The sequence below is a fragment of the Talpa occidentalis genome, unplaced genomic scaffold (genome assembly GCF_014898055.3).
Source record: "Talpa occidentalis isolate TD23 unplaced genomic scaffold, MPIMG_talOcc4v2.1 talOcc4.6, whole genome shotgun sequence".
Classification (NCBI taxonomy): Eukaryota; Metazoa; Chordata; class Mammalia; order Eulipotyphla; family Talpidae; genus Talpa; species Talpa occidentalis.
The window spans coordinates 47,868,909-47,890,404 of NW_023604972.1; the positions used below are offsets into that span (position 1 = coordinate 47,868,909).

The 21,496-nt window shown below is 37.2% G+C and overlaps 1 protein-coding gene across 1 annotated transcript in view; it reads left to right on the forward strand.

Moving 5' to 3' along the window:
• Positions 1-1,933: 1,933 nt before the first annotated feature.
• Positions 1,934-21,496, forward strand: part of CFAP299 (cilia and flagella associated protein 299) — a 520,438-nt gene continuing 500,875 nt past the window's right edge. Inside the window, exons 1-2 of the mRNA XM_054687872.1 lie at positions 1,934-2,103; positions 13,352-13,482. Coding sequence (XP_054543847.1) covers positions 1,993-2,103; positions 13,352-13,482 — 242 coding nt within the window. The 5' untranslated portion in view covers positions 1,934-1,992. The remainder of the gene's footprint in view (positions 2,104-13,351; positions 13,483-21,496) is intronic.

Below are 21,496 nucleotides of genomic sequence, written 5' to 3' on the forward strand. Positions count from 1 at the left end.
AGTTTCTTTCAGAATGGACTTATAAAGTCTCTAGATAATAAGAGAATAACAATATCTAGGTCTCTTATCATAGTTGGAATGTCATAAGTCATATGGATTTCTTCTCCATTCCTGGACAATTGAAATTTCATACCCTTTTAGATATTAGATGACATCAAATTGTTGGTGGTGGCTAATTTTAGCAGAAATACTAGTTAAGAATGTAATCTATTGCTGATACTAGGATAGTGGCTGTCATGCAGTGAACACTCGATAGTGTTGTGTGTGTGTGTGTGGGGGGGTGTTAGTGTCCAGAGTTTCCTTTCTTTATTGTCCTAAATTCAACATTTACCTTTTAAAAAATGCCTTTTAGAACACTTCAGAATATATTCATTAAATACAAACAAATCAGTGATATTATAGAGATCGTGTTTCCATACCTTAAAATGTGCACAATTGTTATATCCTGGTGTTTGCGATGATCTTTTTAGATTGGGAAAGTTAACTGAAAATGAAGTATCTCATATTTTCCTTAAAAATTTTTAAGCATGTCTGTTAAATTCTTTGAAATCAATTTAGCAAGTAGGTAGAGAACAACTACCACAGACTCAGAGTTGTACTATGTGTTAATATCCAAGAATGATTTGTAGAATATTAAATTCCAAAATAAAAGCTCCTTCCCCTCCCCAGGATTAACTGGGAAAAAGGGGACAACTGTGTCGTGAAGGAAAGATAAGCCTTTTAGCAGTGAACTTAATGTAGTCTACATGAATGGTGAAACTTACATAATACTATATATAATGCTATCGTGCAATTTTACTTAATTATTTAAAAAAAAAAAACAAGCCAAACAAAACCAAAACAAGGCAAAATAAATTCTGAAAAGTGTTGTCAGCTGCCATGTAGTATTACTTCAAATTCATTTTTTAAAAGTGCACAATTTTGTTCTAAAGGACGTCGGTATTAAAAATCATTATTTTTAAGTTTTCCAGGGAACTTAACCTTTTTAAAAAGGCAACTTCCGGCCTCCCCAGTGGCGCAGCGGTTGAGCGCTGGGTTGCGAAGCTGCCCGCAGCCTCTGTTGCGCCGGTTCAATCCCCGGCTGCTCCCCCGGCCACCAGAGGAGGGTCCCACATGGCGCGCAGACCTCTCCTGCCGCCCGCTGCTCCCCTCAGCAGTGTACTTGGGTCCTTCTGCCTGCTCTGCTCCCCGCTCTGTCTCTGGTGAATTCTCTCACCCTCCCGCGCTTCTGACTGTACCCAGTGCTTGTATAAATAAAAATAAATCTTAAAAAAAAAAAGGCAACTTCAATAAGGTAAGATTTATCATTGTGACTTTATTGACATGCTTATTAAAATAAAATAAGACAATAAATAAATTTGAAAAGCAAGCACTTGCGGCCAAGCAAGTGCTTGGCTTTCAAAGATATTTTTATTGTGTCTCTTTCCTTTTGGGAAATTCGTAAATTTTATCTCTCATTAAAAACTAGCAATAATTTGCCTTTAAATTATAATTCGACAAATAATTTAACAGAACCATCAGTGGGTTTTGCTATTGAGATTCATGGCAAGATCATTCCACAGACTTTAGAAATACTCTCCTCGCAAAAAAAATGGATACTCAGTTTACCTGAGAACTAACCTCGATATTTCTGTGTTACATAACATTGTTTTAGATTGAGGTCAGAAAAGCCGATCTATACAACTTTGTCTGTCATCCTGAGCAGTTTCATAATTTCAAATTATAGATTGCAATTTGCCTCTCTCCAGTGACTGCACATTTCGTGGCAGTCTGAAATCATTGATCGGTGTCAGGCTGGAACTTGGAGTGGGTAGTTTGAGACCACGTCCCCGAGAGTTAGGAGGAAGCTTGAAACCCTGGAACCAGCCCTGGGGGCGGGATTAACGTCCCGAGCTCAACGCCGGTTCCCAACTGATTGGAAGGAACGCTGTGGGTGGAACCTCCTGCCCTCGTGCGTCTGTCGCTAGGGACGCTTCGGCCGGGGCAACCGCAATGGATATGCAAGACGGCTTGCCGGCTGTGGACAATATAGTCACTCAGTTCAACACCTATGAAGACTTCCTCGACTCGCAGATCACTACGGTAGACTTGTATTACCTGGAGGTAAGGGCAGCAGCGCCGCAGGGGTCACCTCCTTCCGCGCCCTGCGTTTCTCCGGAGCCCCATCTTCTCGCCTTGGGGTGTGCGCCCCCTAGCGGCAGAACTCGCCGCATCGGGTCCCCGGGTTTCCCCACAGACGCGCCAAAGCTAGCTGAGGTGAGTCGTGGGGTCCCCTCGCCCCGGCCTGCCTTATTCGCAATAGAATTTAAGGTTCTCGTGTCAACCAGGGCAGAAACGTGCGCGTGCTTTCACGTACGCTGGGGAGTCGTGAGTTTCTCTCTCTCCGTCTCATTTGCTCCTCCCGACCCACGCCCCTTCCAGAGTCCTGTGAGAAGGGTATTTGGATTCCTAAGACTCCTGCTGTCTGTAATTCATGTCTGACATCTGTTTCTCTTTCCTTTGCCAGTCTGTGTTAAAGAACGCAAGACAGTATATTTCTAGGGCGAGTGTCAACAACACCAACCTGGTGTATGTGTTATTATGTTGGGCATATAGGTCCATAAACTTCCACACCGAGCTTTTTGATTCAGAAAGCCCTTTAATTATGGGAACCGGTACCAGTCATTGTGCAGGCATATTTCAGACTTCCTGATGCATGTTCTGACTTATGTTTATCGAGGCAATGATCACAGCTAATTTTGGTAGTAGAAATAGAAAAAAAAAAACTCAGTACAGCATTTAACAACTAATGGGATTAGTTGTCAACACAGAAGTTGTTTGACCTTGACACATAATTTCATCTTTCTAGAATGTTCTGCTAAAAAATCCAGACTATATTTCCAACAGACTTGAAAAATAAGATTTGATGTTGTATACAGATATGTTAAAAGTTGTGAAAGTGAATATTAGGCCTTGCATCCAAGTTACTGAAATGAAGAGGAAAAACTAATGTTGCTAAGTAGTGTTTTTATCTAAATTTTTGAGTGTTTAGATAAACAAGAGTGAAGCATACACAATAAGCATCTTGATAGAATAAAATAATCTAGGAGACCAAATAAAAGCACGATGAGCTTGAGTGTAATTAAGAATAGTTCGGCTTTTTAAAGCAGTGTTTTTCATGTGAGTTAGGAACTAAATCATAAATGTTGATTAGGAGTGAGAAATTAATACTTCTCTTTCATTATCAGAACTTTGAAGGTCTCCAAACTGGAAAATGGTGATTATATTTGGAGGAATGGTAAATTTACTTTTGAAAATTTTATTGGTTAGGCTTTCTTATTGTAATTTTCTGGAAAATGAAATGAAAATTTATTTGAATAATCACAGTAAGGCAACTGCATATATTTTTGTATTCAGTAATGAATAGCTCTGGGGACTGATATTTTCAAATTCTTTATGTGGATGAAAGTTAACTGTTCACTTAGAGACAAACAAAAATAGGAAAAAAAAAAAGGCCTCAGTACAGTAAAATCGAACTAATGGAATTGGTCATCAACATAGAAGTTGTTTGACCTTGATATGTAATTTCATAAGAAAAGTTTTAGTAGCATGGCTACCGTGGCAAAAACATGTTTCATAAATCATGGATCATGTTTTGTGAGATGATCCATGATCTTTATTTTTGTTCACAGTACTTGATTTTGCTTTGAATGGAACAAAATTTAAAGGAAAATGAGAGATAGCATATTAAAGTTAAAAGAGACTAGAGTTGTGTGATTTGTATTCTAATTATCTATTATTGTGTTTTTAACCAATTTGGAACTCCATTTGTTTATCTGCACATTGAAGGGATTGGCTTAGATTACATTCAGGCTTCTTCATGTTTACAAAATTGAGTTATCTGTGCATCTGTCTATCCATCAAGCATCTATGTACATATCCAGCTCTCTTTAATAAAGAGCTTACTGTAGTAGAGATTGCCTCAACTGCAGGAACTTAAGAATCTATTCTAGACTTGGCCTTAGCACCTAACTTTAGTGTAGTGGTGACAGGTCAGTTTAAGTTTTATTTATTCAGCAAATGTAAGTATATATGATTTTCTAAGTATTATTTATTGTGTAGTATATTCTTATATTGCCCAAAGTTTTCAATTAATTGCAATAAAATTAGTACCATACAAAATGACTATCCTATCTTTGCTATCATCATTCTTCTCCACCCTTATCTGTACTCCTGGACAGGGTCCTCTGTGATCATTAACCTGGTTCTTTTGACTTTGGATTTGTTTTAGCTGATAAGAGATCAGAGGCCTGGGAGAGAGTATTTAGAGAATTTTTCCCTGTCATCTTTCTCCTGGCTGGGGTTGGATGTGGTTACATTCCTTCGGTTTGGCTGGCTTCTTATTCCATCAGCTACAGCACTCTTTCCAGGTGCTGGCAGCACTCCCTGTTCTAGGAACTGTCTAATGGTGTGAATGAGTTCCCACTGTTACTAGCTAAGGAATGCTTCACCTTTCTCCCATGTTGGTTTCCATAATCCTACCCATATTTTTGTAAATAGTGCTTCCATTCTGTTTAATCATCTCTTTTTTTAAAGAGAAGTTTATTTATTTATTTTTTTAAGATTTATTTATTTATTTATACAAGCACTGGGTACAGTCAGAAGCGCGGGAGGGTGAGAAAATTCACCAGAGCCAGAGCAGGGAACAGAACAGGCAGAAGGACCGAAGTACACTGCTGAGGGGAGCAGCGGGCATCAGAAGAGATCTGTACACCATGAGGGACCCTCGCTGGTGGCCGGGGATTGAACCGGCTCTGCAGAGGCTGCAGGCAGTCTCTCAGCCCAGCACTCAATCACTGTGCCACCAGGGGACGCCCTAATCATCTCTTTTGAATTTGCCAAATATTTTCCTGTCAAAGCCTGACCTCTATATTAACATATAACATCTCAGAACATTAAAGCACACAGGTATTGCATGAATGTAATAACCATGTGCTCTTTATACGATACTTGATTAGGAAGGAAGGGAAATAGGAGAATCAAAAAAGATGGACACCAGTTAACCAATTGATTAGTTGGAGAGAAATTAGTAGTTAAGGAGAATAAAAAAGCTTCTTCATTCTGTGTCCATTATGCTTTGTTCATTTTCTAGATACCTATAAAACATCAAAATCTATTTATTTATTTATTTATTTGTTTGTTTGTTTGTTTGTTTATTGTGGAAGAACTGGGGTACAGGCCAGAGGTACAGGGGGGTGAGAGGATTCACCAGAGACAGAAAGACAAAGTGGGGAGTAAAACAGGCAGAGTTACTGAAATATACTGCTAAGGGGAGCAGCTGGTAAGAAAGGAGAGGCTTGCTGCACCATATGTGGGTTAGCTCCCTGGTCAGGCATCGAACTCAGGGCATAAAATAGATTTATAATAGCATCAACAATTAGTTTTATAGCTGCTAATCCTAATAACAATATTTGTTCTGGGAGTGAGTACCACCTAATCTAATTAAACCAATATACAAATACTTGAAAAGTTTTTTTTTTTTTAAAAGATTTATTTGTTCATGCATACAAGAACTGAAGAACAGGCCAGAGTTGTGGGGGGTGAGAGGATTCACCAGAGACAGAGTGGGGAACAGAACAGGCAGATTGACTGAAATACTCTTCTGAGGGGAGCAGTGCGCAAGTCAGGAGACGTCTGCTGCGCCATGTGGGTTGCTCCCTGGCCAGGGATCATACTCATGCTGCAGTGACTGTGCATTGCTTCATAGGTTGCATCTTAACCCCTTGCACCACCAGGGAGGCCCAGTACTTGAAAAGTTTTGATAATTATTGCACCCTGATTTCCCAGGTTCTTTCCTAGTTGTTCTTCCATGATAAATAAACACAGCCTTCATTTACTGACTGCCTGTGACTACTAAGAAGTAAAAGTTCTATTGAATGCTTTTCCCAGGTCAAGAAACAAAGGGTGTTCTGAGAATTATTTTTAGGTTTCAATGACTAATGGATCCCAATCATTGCTAAATAATTTAGAGATTAACAATATGGAAGTTTTAGTTAGAGATTATCTTCCCATTGTTTAGAAAATGGAAATAAGTCATATAAATTAAATCTTTTGGACATCTAGGCATAAATAGCAAGTGATTTATAAGATAGGACAAATGAAGTTGCCACCAATTTTTTCTAACATAATGCTTTATGCTAAAATAAGTAGGAATCACTTATTTAAGATGTTTAAAGGAAGAAAATGTGAGCCAAAGATTGTATATAAAACAAATCTGACTTTTTGATATAAGGGGCAGAGATTGTTATCAACTTGCATGAACTCAGTTTCATCATGGGTCTTTCCTAAGTTATGTGTTAGTGAATGAGCTTCAGGCAATCAAAATGACTAAGATGATATCCAAGTAAGGATTGGCAATATTGACCACCTATAGCTGGTAATGTCACAAAATGAGGAATAAACTTAACAAAAGAGATGAAGAACTTATACAAAGAAAACTATAAGAGATTGTTAAAAGAAATAGAAGAAGACTCAATGGAATAGCAAGATAATTTCCTTCCAATCATGAATGGGCAGAATTAACACTGTCAATGGACATGCTACCTAAAACATTATATAGATTTAATGCAATCTCTATAAAAGTTTCAGTCACACTCTTCAGAGAAATAGAACAAACACTGTTGAAATTTACATGAAGCCACAAAAGACCCTGAATAGAAAAAGTGATCCTGACAAAAAAGAGGAAGAATTGGGGCCTCCCCCGTGGCACAGCGGTTGAGCCCTGGGTTGTGAAGCTGCCCGCGGCCTCTGCAGCGGGGGTTCGATCTCCGGCTGCTCCCCGGCCACGGGAGTAGGGTCCCACATGGCGCGCAGACCTCTCCTGCCGCCCGCTGCTCCCCTCAGCAGTGTACTTCGGTCCTTCTGCCTGCTCTGCTCCCCGCTCTGGCTCTGGTGAATTCTCTCACCCTTCCGCGCTTCTGACTGTACCCAGTGCATGTATAAACAAAACAAACAAACAAACAAATAAATAAATAAAACATGCCTCTATAAAAAAAAATTAAAAAAATAAATAAATAAAAATAAATAAATTAATTAATTAAATAAAAAATAAAAAATAAATAAAATAAAACAAAAAAAATTAAAAATAATAAAAAAAAATTAAAAAAAAAGAGGAAGAATGGAGGTATCACACTTCCAGACTTCAAGCTACACTACCAAGCTACAATAATCAAAATAGCTTAGAACAATGGAATAGAATAGAGAGCCCAGAAATAAATCTACACCTATATGGAGAGTTAATTTATGACAAAGCAGCCAAGAATATACACTGGAGCAAGGGGCAGTTTCTTCAATAAGTTCTTTTGGGGCAACTGGATAGCTGCATGCAAAAGAATGAAATTTGATGACTATCTCACACCATATAAAAAAATCAACTCAAAATGAGACTTAAGGAACTGAAATCATAAAATATATAGAAGAAAACAGACAAAATTTCCTGACATTTGCTTCAGATATATCTTTGTGGATTTGTCTCTAGCAGCAAGGAAAATAACAGAGAATATAAATAATAAAGACTATATCAAGCTAAAAAGTGTCTGGACAGCAAAACAAATCACAATTAATGAAAAGACACCATACTAAGTGGGAGGAATATTGACTCACCATACATCTGGCAAGAGGCAGATATCCAAAGTTTATAAAGAACTCAGACAATTCAACAAAAAGAAAACAACCCAATCAAAAAAGGGCAGAAGAACTAAACAGGCACTTCTCTAAAGGAGACACACAGATGGCCAACACACACATAAAAAATGTTCATCATCACTATTGTCAGGGAAATGCAAATCAAAATCACCACGAGAAACTACCTAATTCTTTTGGGAATGGTCCACATGAAAAGACCAGAAACAACAAATGCTGACGAGGATATGGAGAAAAGGGAACTCTTGTATACTGTTGTTGGGAATGTAGACTGGTCCAGCCTTGATGGAAAACAGTATGGAGTTTTCGTAACACATTAAAAATGTATCTGCCACATGACCCAACAATTCTACTAAATATCTATCTGAAGAATACAAAAACACTAATTGGAAAGGAAACATGAACTTCCATGTTTATTATAACACTGTTTATAATAGCTAAACTATGGAAACCACCAAAGTACTCAAATACACATCCATGAGTGGATCAAGAAAATGTGCTATGTATTATACATAATGGACTACTAAACTATCAAAAGATAAAGTATTGTCATTTCTGGGAACATGGATAGGACTGGGGAGGAATATGCTAAACAAAGTAAGTCAGAAGAAGAAAGAAAAATACTGGATGGTGTCACTTACCTGTGGAATATAGAGAAACTAAAGAAAGAGTCAGATAAAGCCAAACTAAGAGATCCTGGCATGCTGACTATACTAGTGTGCCTACCAGAGGGAGAGGGGGAGAAGCAAATGGATGATGGGAGGAAGCAAATGGATGATGGTGGAGTACTATGGGTGTTTTGGTGGTGGGGATGCTGTGGTAACAACACCTGAAGTTCCTATACTTATAAAACATAAACAATGTAGTAAATCAGTTACTTCATTAAAAAAAAATCAATGTTTTTAACTTATCAGTAAGAGTTGGATTGATTTAGACTTTGCAAAGTATTCCAATAGTGAGTCCTGAAAGAATATGAAGTAGTATCTTTAAACTTCTTTGGAAATTTTGTATTACACCTAGTTGTCTGTTCCTGATTGGAGTAGATATTCTCTCTTTGACCCTTGATATCTGCATTTTGTTCCTTTTTCAACTTGTTCTGTGCTCTTGCCTCCAAGAAGTTGACTTCTGCTGACTGCTTCAACTGGATTCCTTTTGTGTCTGGCCACTTGGGTTCAGCCTTTAGAGGTACCAGGAAGAAATTAGAAGCCAGGAGGAGAAATAACATGGCCATTTTCTCTTCATACTGCTTACATACTGTCCTGCAAGGTAACAATAGATATTTTCTTCCATCAATCTACAACTGTGGGTCTAGTAGCTCAGTCCTATAGCTGTGTCCCTGGGTTCTATTAACTGCTCCTGCCCCTTCCCTCTTTTGGACTAAGTTAATCGCTTTCTGCTGTTGTTAGCTTCAGGGTGCTTCATTACCCCACTTGGATTTCTCTTAACCCTGTCTATATATTTTGTAATTAAGTCAGTCCTTCAGTTACCTTCAATTACTCTATTCAAATGTGTTTTCTATTTCCTGCCTGAACTCTGACTAATAAACCAAATAACCTAACATTCAAATAGGAATGCAAAATAAAGACTTTGTTTTTGAAAATCAAGGACTCATAAAACCATCTATAGATCTATTTTGAATTCATAACTTGAGTAAATGCTTTATATGGACTTTTAGGCTATTGCTGTGAAGTTATATATAATTTTCTTTATATCTATTGTTATGGCTTCTTTCTGATTTCTAAAATTGTGTATTTTTTCCCTACCATCAATCTTAACAAATGTTATCCATTTTATTGGATTTTTAAATAATAATCTCTTGACTTTCTTTGAGCAATCAAACGTAAGGGATTTGCATATTTTAATTACCATTTTATTCACTTTTGCTGTTGATTTATTAATCATTATCTTTCATATTATTTACATCTATTTTGTTCTTTCCCTAATTTATTTAGTTGAATAGATTTTTTTTTCTAATTTTATTTTTCTAGCAAATGCATTAATGTGATTTTTCCTTTTTATTAAGGTTTCATATGTGATTTCTTTACCAAAATTTTAAGCTTTGTGTGACAAAATGTATCATAAATTAATCAAAAGACAAATATTTGAAAAGTTTAGACTATAAGCACTTGCTATCTTATATTGAAACCCTATGAATCAATAACAAATAGATAAAATCTAACATACAAATGATACAAACAGGCAATTCTCACATGGGCATAAAAATAATTATTCAATGAAAAGTTGCATATGTATGACAGCATGTTTATGAAAATAATGTTTTTTAAGAATTATAAAACTATACCAAATATTTTCCCCTTTCATTATGGAAGTAGCCCTATGTAATTAATCTATTGTCATGTAACTCACCAATCCCAAGTTCTTAGCTCCTCATTTTCAATTACCAATGTCTTCAGCACACAGAAAAGCAACCAACCCCATTATATAATTCTTATTGTCACTTAATTTTCTCTGGCAGTAAACACTTGATTACCCAAAACCTTGTCTTCCTTATGTTTAATTTTTGCCTCTGCATTCCCTGGACTACTGTGTATTCTTTACCCCTGTAAATAGGGCTAGTAAAATCAGAGAACCAATTCCAGTAACCCAGAACAAACTGCTTAAATTTCTGTTCATCTGGAACCATTACCAGTAGCTAATTGTGAATCATTGCAGGTTTAATCAGAGATACAGAAAATACACACACACATAATTATACATATATGTAAATATATTACACATGTAATACACATGCATACACATGTGTATCTTCATATGTATATGTATATGTGTGTTTGGAGATTTTGGTAAGGAAATCACATATGAAACTTTAATAAAAAGGAAAAAATACATTAATACATTTACTAGAAAAATAAAATTAGAAAAAACTATTCAATTAAATAAATTAGGGAAAGAAAAAATCATATATAATTTTTAATAGATATTTGACTTTACACAATTAATAGAAATGTTTAAACAGTGTATGAAAGCCTGTTTCTTTGGTGTCCAGTGCTAGAGCCTGAAGTCATTAAAACTGAGTGCCAGAAAAGAAAGGAACATGGGAGAGGGGGACAAAAGGGCAAAATGAGACCTGCAAGGATGAGCTAGAATTCACTAAGATGAACTGGAACTTGTATCAGATTCTCACCTCTTCCATACCTCAACTTTGATGACAGGGTTATCTGTTGGAGAAGCTAACACATTTAATCACAGAGATAAATATGAAGAAGTTGAAGGAGAAGATCCTACAAGAAATTAAATCTAGTGCAAATACCTTCTGTGGCCCAACTAAACCCAAACTAACAAAGGAAGGAAAATTATAGGAAACTAAGTTCTAGCTTAGTTAAGTTCAGGGAATATAAAAATAAAATTTAAATAAAAAAAAGAAAGAAAAAAGAAAAGTAGTAGTCGTTCAAACCTGATGGAGAACAGTAAGGAGGTTTCTCAAAAGATTAAAAATTTGTCTGCCACATGACCCAGCAATTCCACTCCTAGATACCTACCCAAAGAACTTGAAAACACTAATTCAAATGGAAACTTGCACTCCCATGTGCTTTGCAGCACTGTTTACAATAATTAAACTGCGGAAACGATCTGGGTGTCCAAAATCAGGTGAGTGGATCAAGAAGAGAAATGCTACTCAGCTGTCAGATGAACTCTTTTGTAACAAGGATGGGATTATGCTAAATGAAATAAATTAGAGGGAGAAAGATGAGCACCAGGTGATGTCATTTGTAGATGGGATATAAATAAACCAGACAATGGGTCAGATAAAGCCAAACTCCAAAACTAGCCCTTAAAAATGACTATAGAACTGAGGCATCCAGAGCAGGGAGAAATAGTGGGGAGGGGCGAGGACAAAGTGGGGGTGGAGCATGGTGGACTATGGTGGTGGACAGTACATGCTCATGCTATGGTAACAACATCATCTGAAGGGGGGAATTCTGTAGTTCCAAATGATAAACTATGATGTAAAGCAGCATTACTTCAATAGAAAATATTTATTAAAAAAATAAAGTGGAGGGATGACCTTTGATTTCACCCAATTAGGACATGGTAATGTTAGGTCCCCAAGTTCAAATTCATACTTGTTTTCTCAGTGGATCTTGTCATTTATTTCAACGTACATTAGTGTACATGGGTTCAGAATTATCCAAATTATTTTGTGTTACCCAGGTAAGACAGAAATGCACAGTTCAACTCCACATACAAAATTAGTGCTATAACTTATGAATAATCTTTTTTTATGTAAAATATTATGTTTACCCCAAGGAATTTATATTCTCAAAGAACCTCACATTTTTACAGAGTTTACCTGAAAGTTCTCTTAAACTCACTTTTAGTAATAGATTTAGAAAATTTATGCTCACATCGTGTCTTATAAAACAAATCTAAAATCTGCATTGCTTTTTCTATTAAATATTAATTCCACTAGGTGGAGGCATTTGCTTAGTTTTGTGGTTCAGATTAAAGAGGCTAGGGATGGAGAAAATTATTATGCAGGGAAAAAAGTCAGAAAGAAGGCAAATAACCCCCAAAACTAGTGCTTTACATTTTATTAGCATGGCAATTGTAGCCACATTGCTATACAGAGTTCAGCATTTGCTTTGAATGTTTAACAAAGGGAAGTAGTATGCTTTCTATGTTGACAGTCTAATTCTTTTCATTTTATTTGTTTGAACTTTAAAATAACCACTTTGGGTGGAATAGATTATTAGCCATGCATCTTAAGTTTTCTCATTTAATCATTTAGATAGTTCTTGCATTTAACAGTGATGTGTTAAGTCAGGGTTAACAGCATTCCATATATATATATATATATATATATATATATATAAATATATATATTTATTGTATTTCAGACATGTCCTATTTAGATGAAAATATAACGATCATTGTTAATACATAAATATTTCATGTGATACTTTAGTTTATATCCTAGTAACTTCATGTAAAGTGGCACCTTTTCAAATTACAGAGAAGTAATATTTTTCTTGAATATGCAATACAGGTGACAAAATGTGTAAGTCCTTAAATAACTGAAATACATAAGGACTACGGAATTGTGTGGAAACTTTTTCAATTTGAAGCTTTTTGTGGTCACCTTGCTATTTTTATTGGGACCAACGTTGCATGGAAACAATATCTTTTTAGTTAAACAGGAAATTCATCTGCTCTTTATTTTGTATTTGAAGTTATAATGCCATGTCATCAGTTACTAGACTTCAAGGATACAAGTCTCTGAAATGTTGAACTTTCAGAAAGCAACCTACTTTTCTTTTTGTGCTGTTGGTTTTTAAAAATCTTTCTTGTTTGAGTTCTATTGTCTCTAGTTTTATTGTTTTAAAGATACTCTATTAATTAGCCACAGCTGTTCCCATAAATTGATTAAAAACACAATAGACTTTTGTCCTCTAATCCCTTGAGAAAATTTAGTGATTGATGCTATTTCTTTTTTTTTTTTCTCCTCCTCACATGTGTGGGAAAAAGATGACAAATCAAGTATGTATAAAAGTATTGTTAGAGAGAATTCTAGTTTTTCACATCTAATAGCTCTTCTCTCATTTTTTAATAAATTTGAGTTTTCATTTTGAACAATGACTGACTCACTGTGCACTGGATGAAATCAGGTGTCTTATTCATTCACAAATGTAACAATTGATCTTTTCTTTAGGATGAAGTCCTGGCCCGCCAGTTGGTGGAGCTCGGCTACCGGGGGACTGGAGAGGTGATTAAAAGGGAGGATTTTGAAGCAAGGAAGAAATCTATTGAGATTGCAAGGCTGGCTGAAAGGACTCAGAAAAAGTAGGTGTCCATGTTCCTAAATCTAGACAGTACAGTTCACTCTAGATTGTCTGGAAAAGTCCAGGTTTTTGGTTGTATTTTGGAAACATTGAAGGTTGTAGAACTTGGAATATCCCAAGTGTGTATTCTGCAGATCAGGAGCTGGTGGAACAGTGATGTGCATGTAAGAAAGCCACACACACCTTTGAGCTACTAATTTAAGAAATATAAATACCAAAAATATGGCCATAGTACAAATAAAGTTCTATTACAAAGTAATTCGTTCTTATTGGACTTACATATTTTTATGATACAAATCAAGTGACTTAGAATTCTTTTTTTTCCCTTTATTGAGCTAACATTGGTTTACAATAGTTTATATGATTTAAGGGAATAAGTACTACTCCCCAGTGAATGTCATCACACCATCCCCACCACCCAAGCACTCATAGTGACTTGAATTCTGGGTACATTTGAGGCCTGTTAATCTGTGGCATCATTTGTCTATTCACATTTATGTTCTCACATATTTGTAGACATTAATTCATTCAACTGTGCTAATGATCACTTTATATTAATGTTACTAACATATGGATATTTAGAATAAGAATTTAATAAAATATATTGAACACATTATGAAAGAGATATACACTTAAAGTGAACTATATTAAACTGAGACAATTTGAAAAAGCCTTGACAAAGTAATTCTCTATTTACTTTTTGAAAATGAAAGCTAAAGTTGTAAATGATGGAGAAGATAATTACTTAGAGACTGGTATAGTATTCTTACATAACATTAAAAAATACTGAGTAACTTTTTAAAATAAATTTTTTAATAAAGATTTTATTTATTTATACAAGAACTGGGGTATAGGTCAGAGGCGTGGGAGGGTGAGAGAATTCACCAGAGACAGAGAGGAGAACAGAACAGGCAGAAGAACTAAAATACACAGCTGAAGGGAGCAGCAGGTGAAACAGGAGGTCTGCCGCCCCATGTGGGTATCTCCCTGGCCGGTTGGGGATCGAACCCATGCTGCAGAGGCTGTGGACAGCCTCACTGTGTGGCACTCAACCCGCAACCCAGTAATTAATAATGGAAATCTCCCTTGTACTATAAAACATATCATTTGGTAGTGGAATGTGACTTGATCTGGGAATTTGAAATTTTAATTCATTGTTCTAGTGGTTATTTTGTTTCAGAATCACAGAATATTAGAATTTAATGTCCTGACATTTGGTAATGTATTAGTTTTCTATTGCTGACATGAAAGATGACATAGTGGCTTAAAACAATACAAAGGTATTATTCACAGTTCCGGAGGTGAGAATTTGGAGTATATCACAAGGTTGAAATCCTGGTGCTTACTGAAGTGAGTTCTCCAGGTTCTGAGGAAATTCTGCTCCAACATGAATTTGTTGCCAGCTAAATTCAAGTCCATGTGATTATAGGACTGACTCCCCATTTCCAGATGGGCTGACATTTGGGGACTGATTTTATCTCCTACAGGATGTCTGTATTGTTTCTTGTGCTTTCCATGTGGCCCTCTCCAGAAGTATTGGGTCAAGATGTTCTCAACCTTCAAATCTTCCTGATTTCTCCTGCAGCATCTTTCCTGATTTCAGCCAGAGAAAGATCTCTCCATCTCTGTTTAAGGGCTCGTGAGATGATGAGTCCATCTGGATAATCCAGTACAGTCTTCCTATTTTAAAGTCTATAATCTTTTGCCCTATAATTAAACATATTTACAGTTTATAGTGATTTGGGCATTGGTATCCTTGGGGGACATTCTCCTTAACACGGCTAATGTATATAAAACCTTAATAATTATTGAACACAGTTCTGAGCTCTCAGAACTGTGTTCTCAGAACTCAGTTACATCTGAGTTCTATTCTTAGAAAACTGAGATGATGAACAGTTTCCTTCTGAGGAACGTCTCTTTCTGAGTATCAGAAATGTTTGTCAGTTGGGGCAGAAGTGAAAAAAATTTTGGTGAATCTCTGCTAGAAATTTATGTATATTGATATTTTATTGGAGACATAAGCTACATCATAGCAAGAGGAGTTGGTCATGTTTAAAGTATAAGTTCCACATGTGCATGTGTCCATTTCGTTTCTGAGGATCAAATAGATATTTACTCCAAGCAACAGCCACTTCAACTGACCAGAGCTGGAAATCATCAGGCTACTTAAGTGACAGCGATGGGAAGCTAAATCCTACCCAGAACTGGTCTTCATCTGTAGATCTTTGCTGACTGTCTTTATCATGGGTTGGGTCCCCTGTGTGCCTCTTGCCCTTTGTGGGAGTCGACCCTCTCTTCTCCCTCAGGTTCATTGTAGTGCTATTGGCAGAAGAGCCAGCAGAGGGTGCCCTAGAGCCAAATAAGGTCCATGTATTTACTGGAGGATCACTTTGAAAATGATCACATAAATAACTGCCTGCTAACTGGAATAACTTAAAAACACTTGATTCTACTATCAGATTATATTACATTAACTTGTCTAATGTCCTGGTAAGCTGCCCCAAGTAAAGCACAACCCTCTGATTTTGATATTAGAGCACCCATTTCAGGAAGTACTGGCACCTAAGAATAGTTTCATAGGAAAAGAGTCTGGGTAGACAACAGTCAAAGATATCGGGAGAAAGCATTTTAATGGAGGGGATACTCTGATAAGTGTTTTCTAGAAGAAGGCATAGGTGAAAAAATTATTTTGGGCTTTTATTCAGTTGTTCGCAAATGCTCATGGACAGCCACACTGCATTAAGCATCAATGCGGTGGTGCATTAGACACTATAAGCTAGCTGCTGACATAAGACTTAGTCCCCACTCTCAAAAAACTTGATGTTTAGATAAGTGGAAGACAATTACATACTGGTGGGATTAGAAAATGAAAAATAGTTTGGCATTTTTTTCAAAAAGTTAAACACATAACCCAACAATTGTACTCCTAAGTGTATCTTCAAGGGAATTGAAAACAAAGGTCAACTTAAAAATCTGTACCCCAGTGCTCATAGCAGCATTTTTCATAGCAGGCGAAAGTAGAAACAACTCACATGTCCATCAACTGGTAAATTATTTTTTTTTTAAATATGGAATGTAAATGGAAGTACTGTTACTTACTTCTGTACAGATAAACCTTGAAAACATTAGGCCATATCAAAGAAGCCAGCCACTAAAAGATTATTCAGTGTATAGTTCCACTTACATAAAATACCCACATTAGCTAAATCCACAGAAAGAGAAAGTAGATTTGTAATTGCCAAGGACTGGACGGAAAGATGAATAGCGAGTGACTGCTAATAGGTATGAATTTTCTTTTGGAGTGATAAAATTTTCTGGAATTAAATTTTGGTGGCAATTGCCCAACTTTGTAAATATAATAAAATCCACTGAATTGTATACCTAAAAAAATTGAATTTTATGGTGAATTATAGTCCAATAAAAAGCTTAATTGCCACAAAAGATAATGTATATTATAACAGGTGATGTGGTAACACCCTGAAGTAGTGCTAAGTCAAGATTTGCGGGGTGTGAAGAACATCTTAAGGAACTACTGCTAAATTAATTCTTAAAACTTAACTAGGAGTTAACCAAGCAAAGAGGGTATGAAAATGGGAATATCTACATTGCTTCCACTGTATGATAGGCTCCCCTTCTTCACAAATCATTTTCTGTAACTCTTTGTTAATTTGTTCCTTTTGCATTCTTAAGACATATTTTTACCCTAAATATGTGCTGTCTCGAGGCTGCTCATTTCAACATATACTGGGTTGGTGGTGGTGGCAGGTGAGTTCTGCATTCTCCTAGTCCCTCAGTCTTTGGTTTAAAATCATCTTTGCTTCACTACCATGTAAATGTCATCTTTTACTTCTACTCCACTGAGATTTATGTCGCCACAATGCAGAGACTGTACAGGTTGGAAAGAAGGGATAAATGTTGTCTAGCTGGTAGAACCTTTGTGAAGATAGAGTATTCTTTCTTTCAGGGGCTGGCCATGACATTTACTGACATAGCTCCTGTAATAAGCTCCATGAATTTCCAATTGAGCCGAGAAGTTCATTTGATTTCCATGGGTGATGGAAATAATATTTGTGACACAGGTTGAATATTGAGTTCTGAGTATATAGTTAGTGATTATAAATGAGCTATCCCATCAGCTTAATGCTCCTATTTGAGCTTGTAAGATCATCAGCCTCCACATTTTGGGTCAGCTTATCTTTTTAGACGATGAATTAGCTGTTAAAACTGGTTCTGGGGTAATGACCTGATTTTACTGAAAAATATTATCTGAAACACAGATAGATGGAATAAGTGGTAGCTCTGGATGGAGGTGGTTATTTTGCTGGTTGGCTATTGCCATCTTCTTGAAAGATTTTCTGATGAACCTTTGAAAGGGTTTCTGGTACTAGCCTGAAATGTATGCTGAATGTATAGCTCTGATCACTTTTGCTTAATGAAGAAGATATCGCTGGTGATTTAGGAGAAAGTTCTTATATCCTTTTATCATCACATACATTTGGAATTGAATGTAAAAACTGGACAAGTTTCCAGCCTTTCCTATACTAGTCAATTTGGTCAGTTTATCATCTATCAGCTTCTACTTTCTGGTATGATTTGGAGTTGTCTTTTTTTTTTTTTTAAGATTTATTTTATTTATGCAAAAACTGGGGTACAGGCCAGAGGGCGGGAGGTGAGAAAATTCATCAGAGACAGAGTGTGGAGCAGAACAGGCAGACAGACTGAAAACACTGCTGAGGGGAGCAGCAGGCATGACAGGAGAGGTCTGCCACACCATGTGGGTATCTCCCTGGTGGGCTGGGATCGAACCCACACTGCAGAGGTTGCAGAAAGCGTCACAGTGCTGTGCTCAACCACTGTGCCACCGGGGAGGCCCTAGTGTTGTATTTTTGAATTGTTTTTAGCAATAGGAGTTGGAAATATGTATTAATTGACAAAATTATCTTTTAATTTTATGAGGATGAAGTTGGATAAAAGGCCAAAATTTTTTTCCTATAAAATGGCTTTATCTCACTACTTGTTTTATCTTTGGACAAAGTTTTGTGATTCTAAGTGAATACCATATACTAGATAAAATCTGATTTCTATAAAATGGTCTCAACTTTTTGCTTTGTCTTAAATATCACCTTTTAAAAAAGTTATTTATTTATAGGTATTTACTCCATGCAGCAGCCTCTTTGACTGGAGCTGGATGCCATCAGGCAACTTAAGTGCCAATCATGGAAGACTAAATCCCTCCTCAAACAAAAAACTGCAAATTCTCAAACAGAAATTTGCAAATTGTGACTTGTTACAGATTTATTTCTCCAGGAAGTAGACAATGAGAGTTGGGAGTGTAAAAGTTTTGGGGAAGTTACTCCAGTGAAACATGAGGAAGTAGGACTAAGTGTGGTCTGGACCTTGATGCCAAAGTTGCAAAGACTCCCGGTTCAACCGGAAGCTGCAGTGAGTCCTTTCTCCCTTAAAGGACTCCCAATTAGGATGAAATGTTCAGTCCACTCAGTCATTGGCTGGGGACAGCCTCAAAAAGAGTGTGATCTCAGCTTGAAAGAAAGACCTTGAAAGGTTTGAAAAATGTCAATTCCCCAAACTCCCTAGCCAGGCAGGGAAGCCTCTGCCAAGGGATATCTAAGTGATAGATCTCCATGCCTGCTTGCCTCTGTTTGCCTCTTGTGACATACATATTCATTCTGTGCATGCGAGGAGCAGTTCTTTGGAGCACTGAGGACTTCTACCCCTGAGAGGAAACTCAGAGGAAAAGAGTTAGTGCCCCATTGGGGCAGAACTGGTTCACATCATCTTTTTCCCCACTAACCTTTTTTTTTTAAGATTTATTTATTTATGCATACAAGAACTGGGGTACAGGCCAGAAATGTGGGGGGAGGGTGAGAGGATTCACCAGAGACAGAGTGGGGAACAGAACAGGCAGACTGACTGAAATACACTGCTGAGGGGAGCAGCGGGCAAGGCAGGAGGGGTCTTCTGCTCCATGTGGGTATCTCCCTGGCTGGCCAGGGACAAACTTGTGCTGCAGTGGCTGTGGATAGCTTCATAGTGCTGTACTTAACCTCTTCGGCCACCAGGGAGGCCCCCCCCGCCACTATCCTTTCTAAATCTTCTCCCTTCAGTTATCACTTCTCTACTTCTCATTCATAAAAAAATTGAGGCCCTGGTAATCCTATTCTCTTCAGGCTGGGGTTGCTGCATTTGTTATTTTTATTTAGAATTTGGTCAGGGAGTACACTAAGTGGTGTTCCTGAGTTTGTCATATATTCTCCCCTTTCCTGAGTCTATAATAGCAGTCCTATCTCCTGCTGATGCAGCACTCATTCTTCATGATAGAGTCTTGTCTTCTTAGCTGCTGGTTCTTGGGGACAAGAAGACTAAAGTGCCCATGTGGTAGCCATAGTTTATAGTTTAGACATTTGTTTTCTCTGGTGAGAGTGTCCCAAAGGATCACATCTCTAAGTTGGTGATTCATCTCTGCATGTTCAAGTTTCTGGATGGTGTACTGTGTGTAATATAGTGTTCTACGTGAATGGCCTGCAAGCCCATGATCATGATCCCCCTCCCATATGTTTTAATGTAAAGTGGGCTTCCTGGTTGGGGTGCTTTGGTGTGTTGGAGTCATTGCCTGTGGATCAAACATTCCAAGTACTCAGTGGTACCTCAGCTGAGGCCAGGAGGCAGAAAGGGCATATTTATAAGGTTTTCTTGTGAGAATGAACTGCGATCCCTTCTGAGACAAAAGTGTTCCATGGTAGTCAAATCACCAGGAAGAGTCCAATTGTTATCCCTGAAGAATAGTGCTACAGCAGGCGTTCTACATCGGTCTCTGATTCTGTAAAAGTGGACATTCAGCAGTGGGAGAAACTAGGTTGGCTTTGGTAAGTTTTTGCTGCCAGGTCCTTGTATAATCTTCATTTATTCTGCTTTGTTCTTGTGCCCATCGTGTGAGCATTGTGAAGACCACTGACAAAGGCGGGTGGAGCTCTTTTGACTGTTTGGTTGTTCAGTGCATAATTTTTGGTGTTCCAAAAATCTCCACACTTTTTACTCACTCCATTATGCTCTTTCACATACCTCCTCCTCAGATGCTCCTGAGTTTTCCAATGTTTTTCTTTCAGGTTCCTGCCCATCAACCAGGCCATTTACCTTTGCCTGAGTCATATCTAATCTCTGGGCCATTTCTTTATCTTTCTGCATAAAGTGGGTGATCAGGTGTGTCACAGATGTGTCAATGTGCCACTGAAATTCTATTGGGAAGATTTTCCTGTTGCACTATAATTTAAGGGCATTTTAAAATATTTCATGTTGAATTTTGTTCCCCTCAAAAGATATATTGAAACCCAAACCCCCATAACCTCAGCATATTAGTTTATTTGGGAATAATGTCATTGAAGATGTAGCTAGTTAACTTAAGATGAGTTCATATTGAAGTAGCATGGACCCATAATCTAATGGTGTCCTTATAAGAAGATGGCCATATGTAGATGGACACTCAGGGAAAATGCCATTGACAATGATGGGTTTAAGTGATATATCACTAAACATTGCCAGTAAACCTTCAGAAGCTGGGAGAGGCAAGCAAAGAGCCTAGGGGTTCTAGGGTGAACGTGTCCCAGCTGATACATCTTTATTTTAGACTTTTAGCTTTCAGAACTGTAAAACAGTTAATCTTTGTTGCTTTAAGCCACCAATGTGTGATACTTTGTTACTGCAGCCCAAGAGAAGCAATAGAGTAAGTCTTTATCCTAAAAAATGTATGAGGCTTAGATTACTACATCATTGCAGAGTTTATCGGTCTTCCTCTGAAATACATGTCTTAAGAAAGTTACGTGTTAACCATCATATATTCACTCATCTAGTCGGTGATGTCACTGATAGAAGTAATCAGTTGATGGCATGTTTTGTGGGTTATCCAGTTGGCCCAGATTCCATTATTACAGAGACCAAGCGAGTTAGCAAAGCAAAACTATGAGTGAGTATTTTCCGTTTAAAATGAATTCATTGATTTT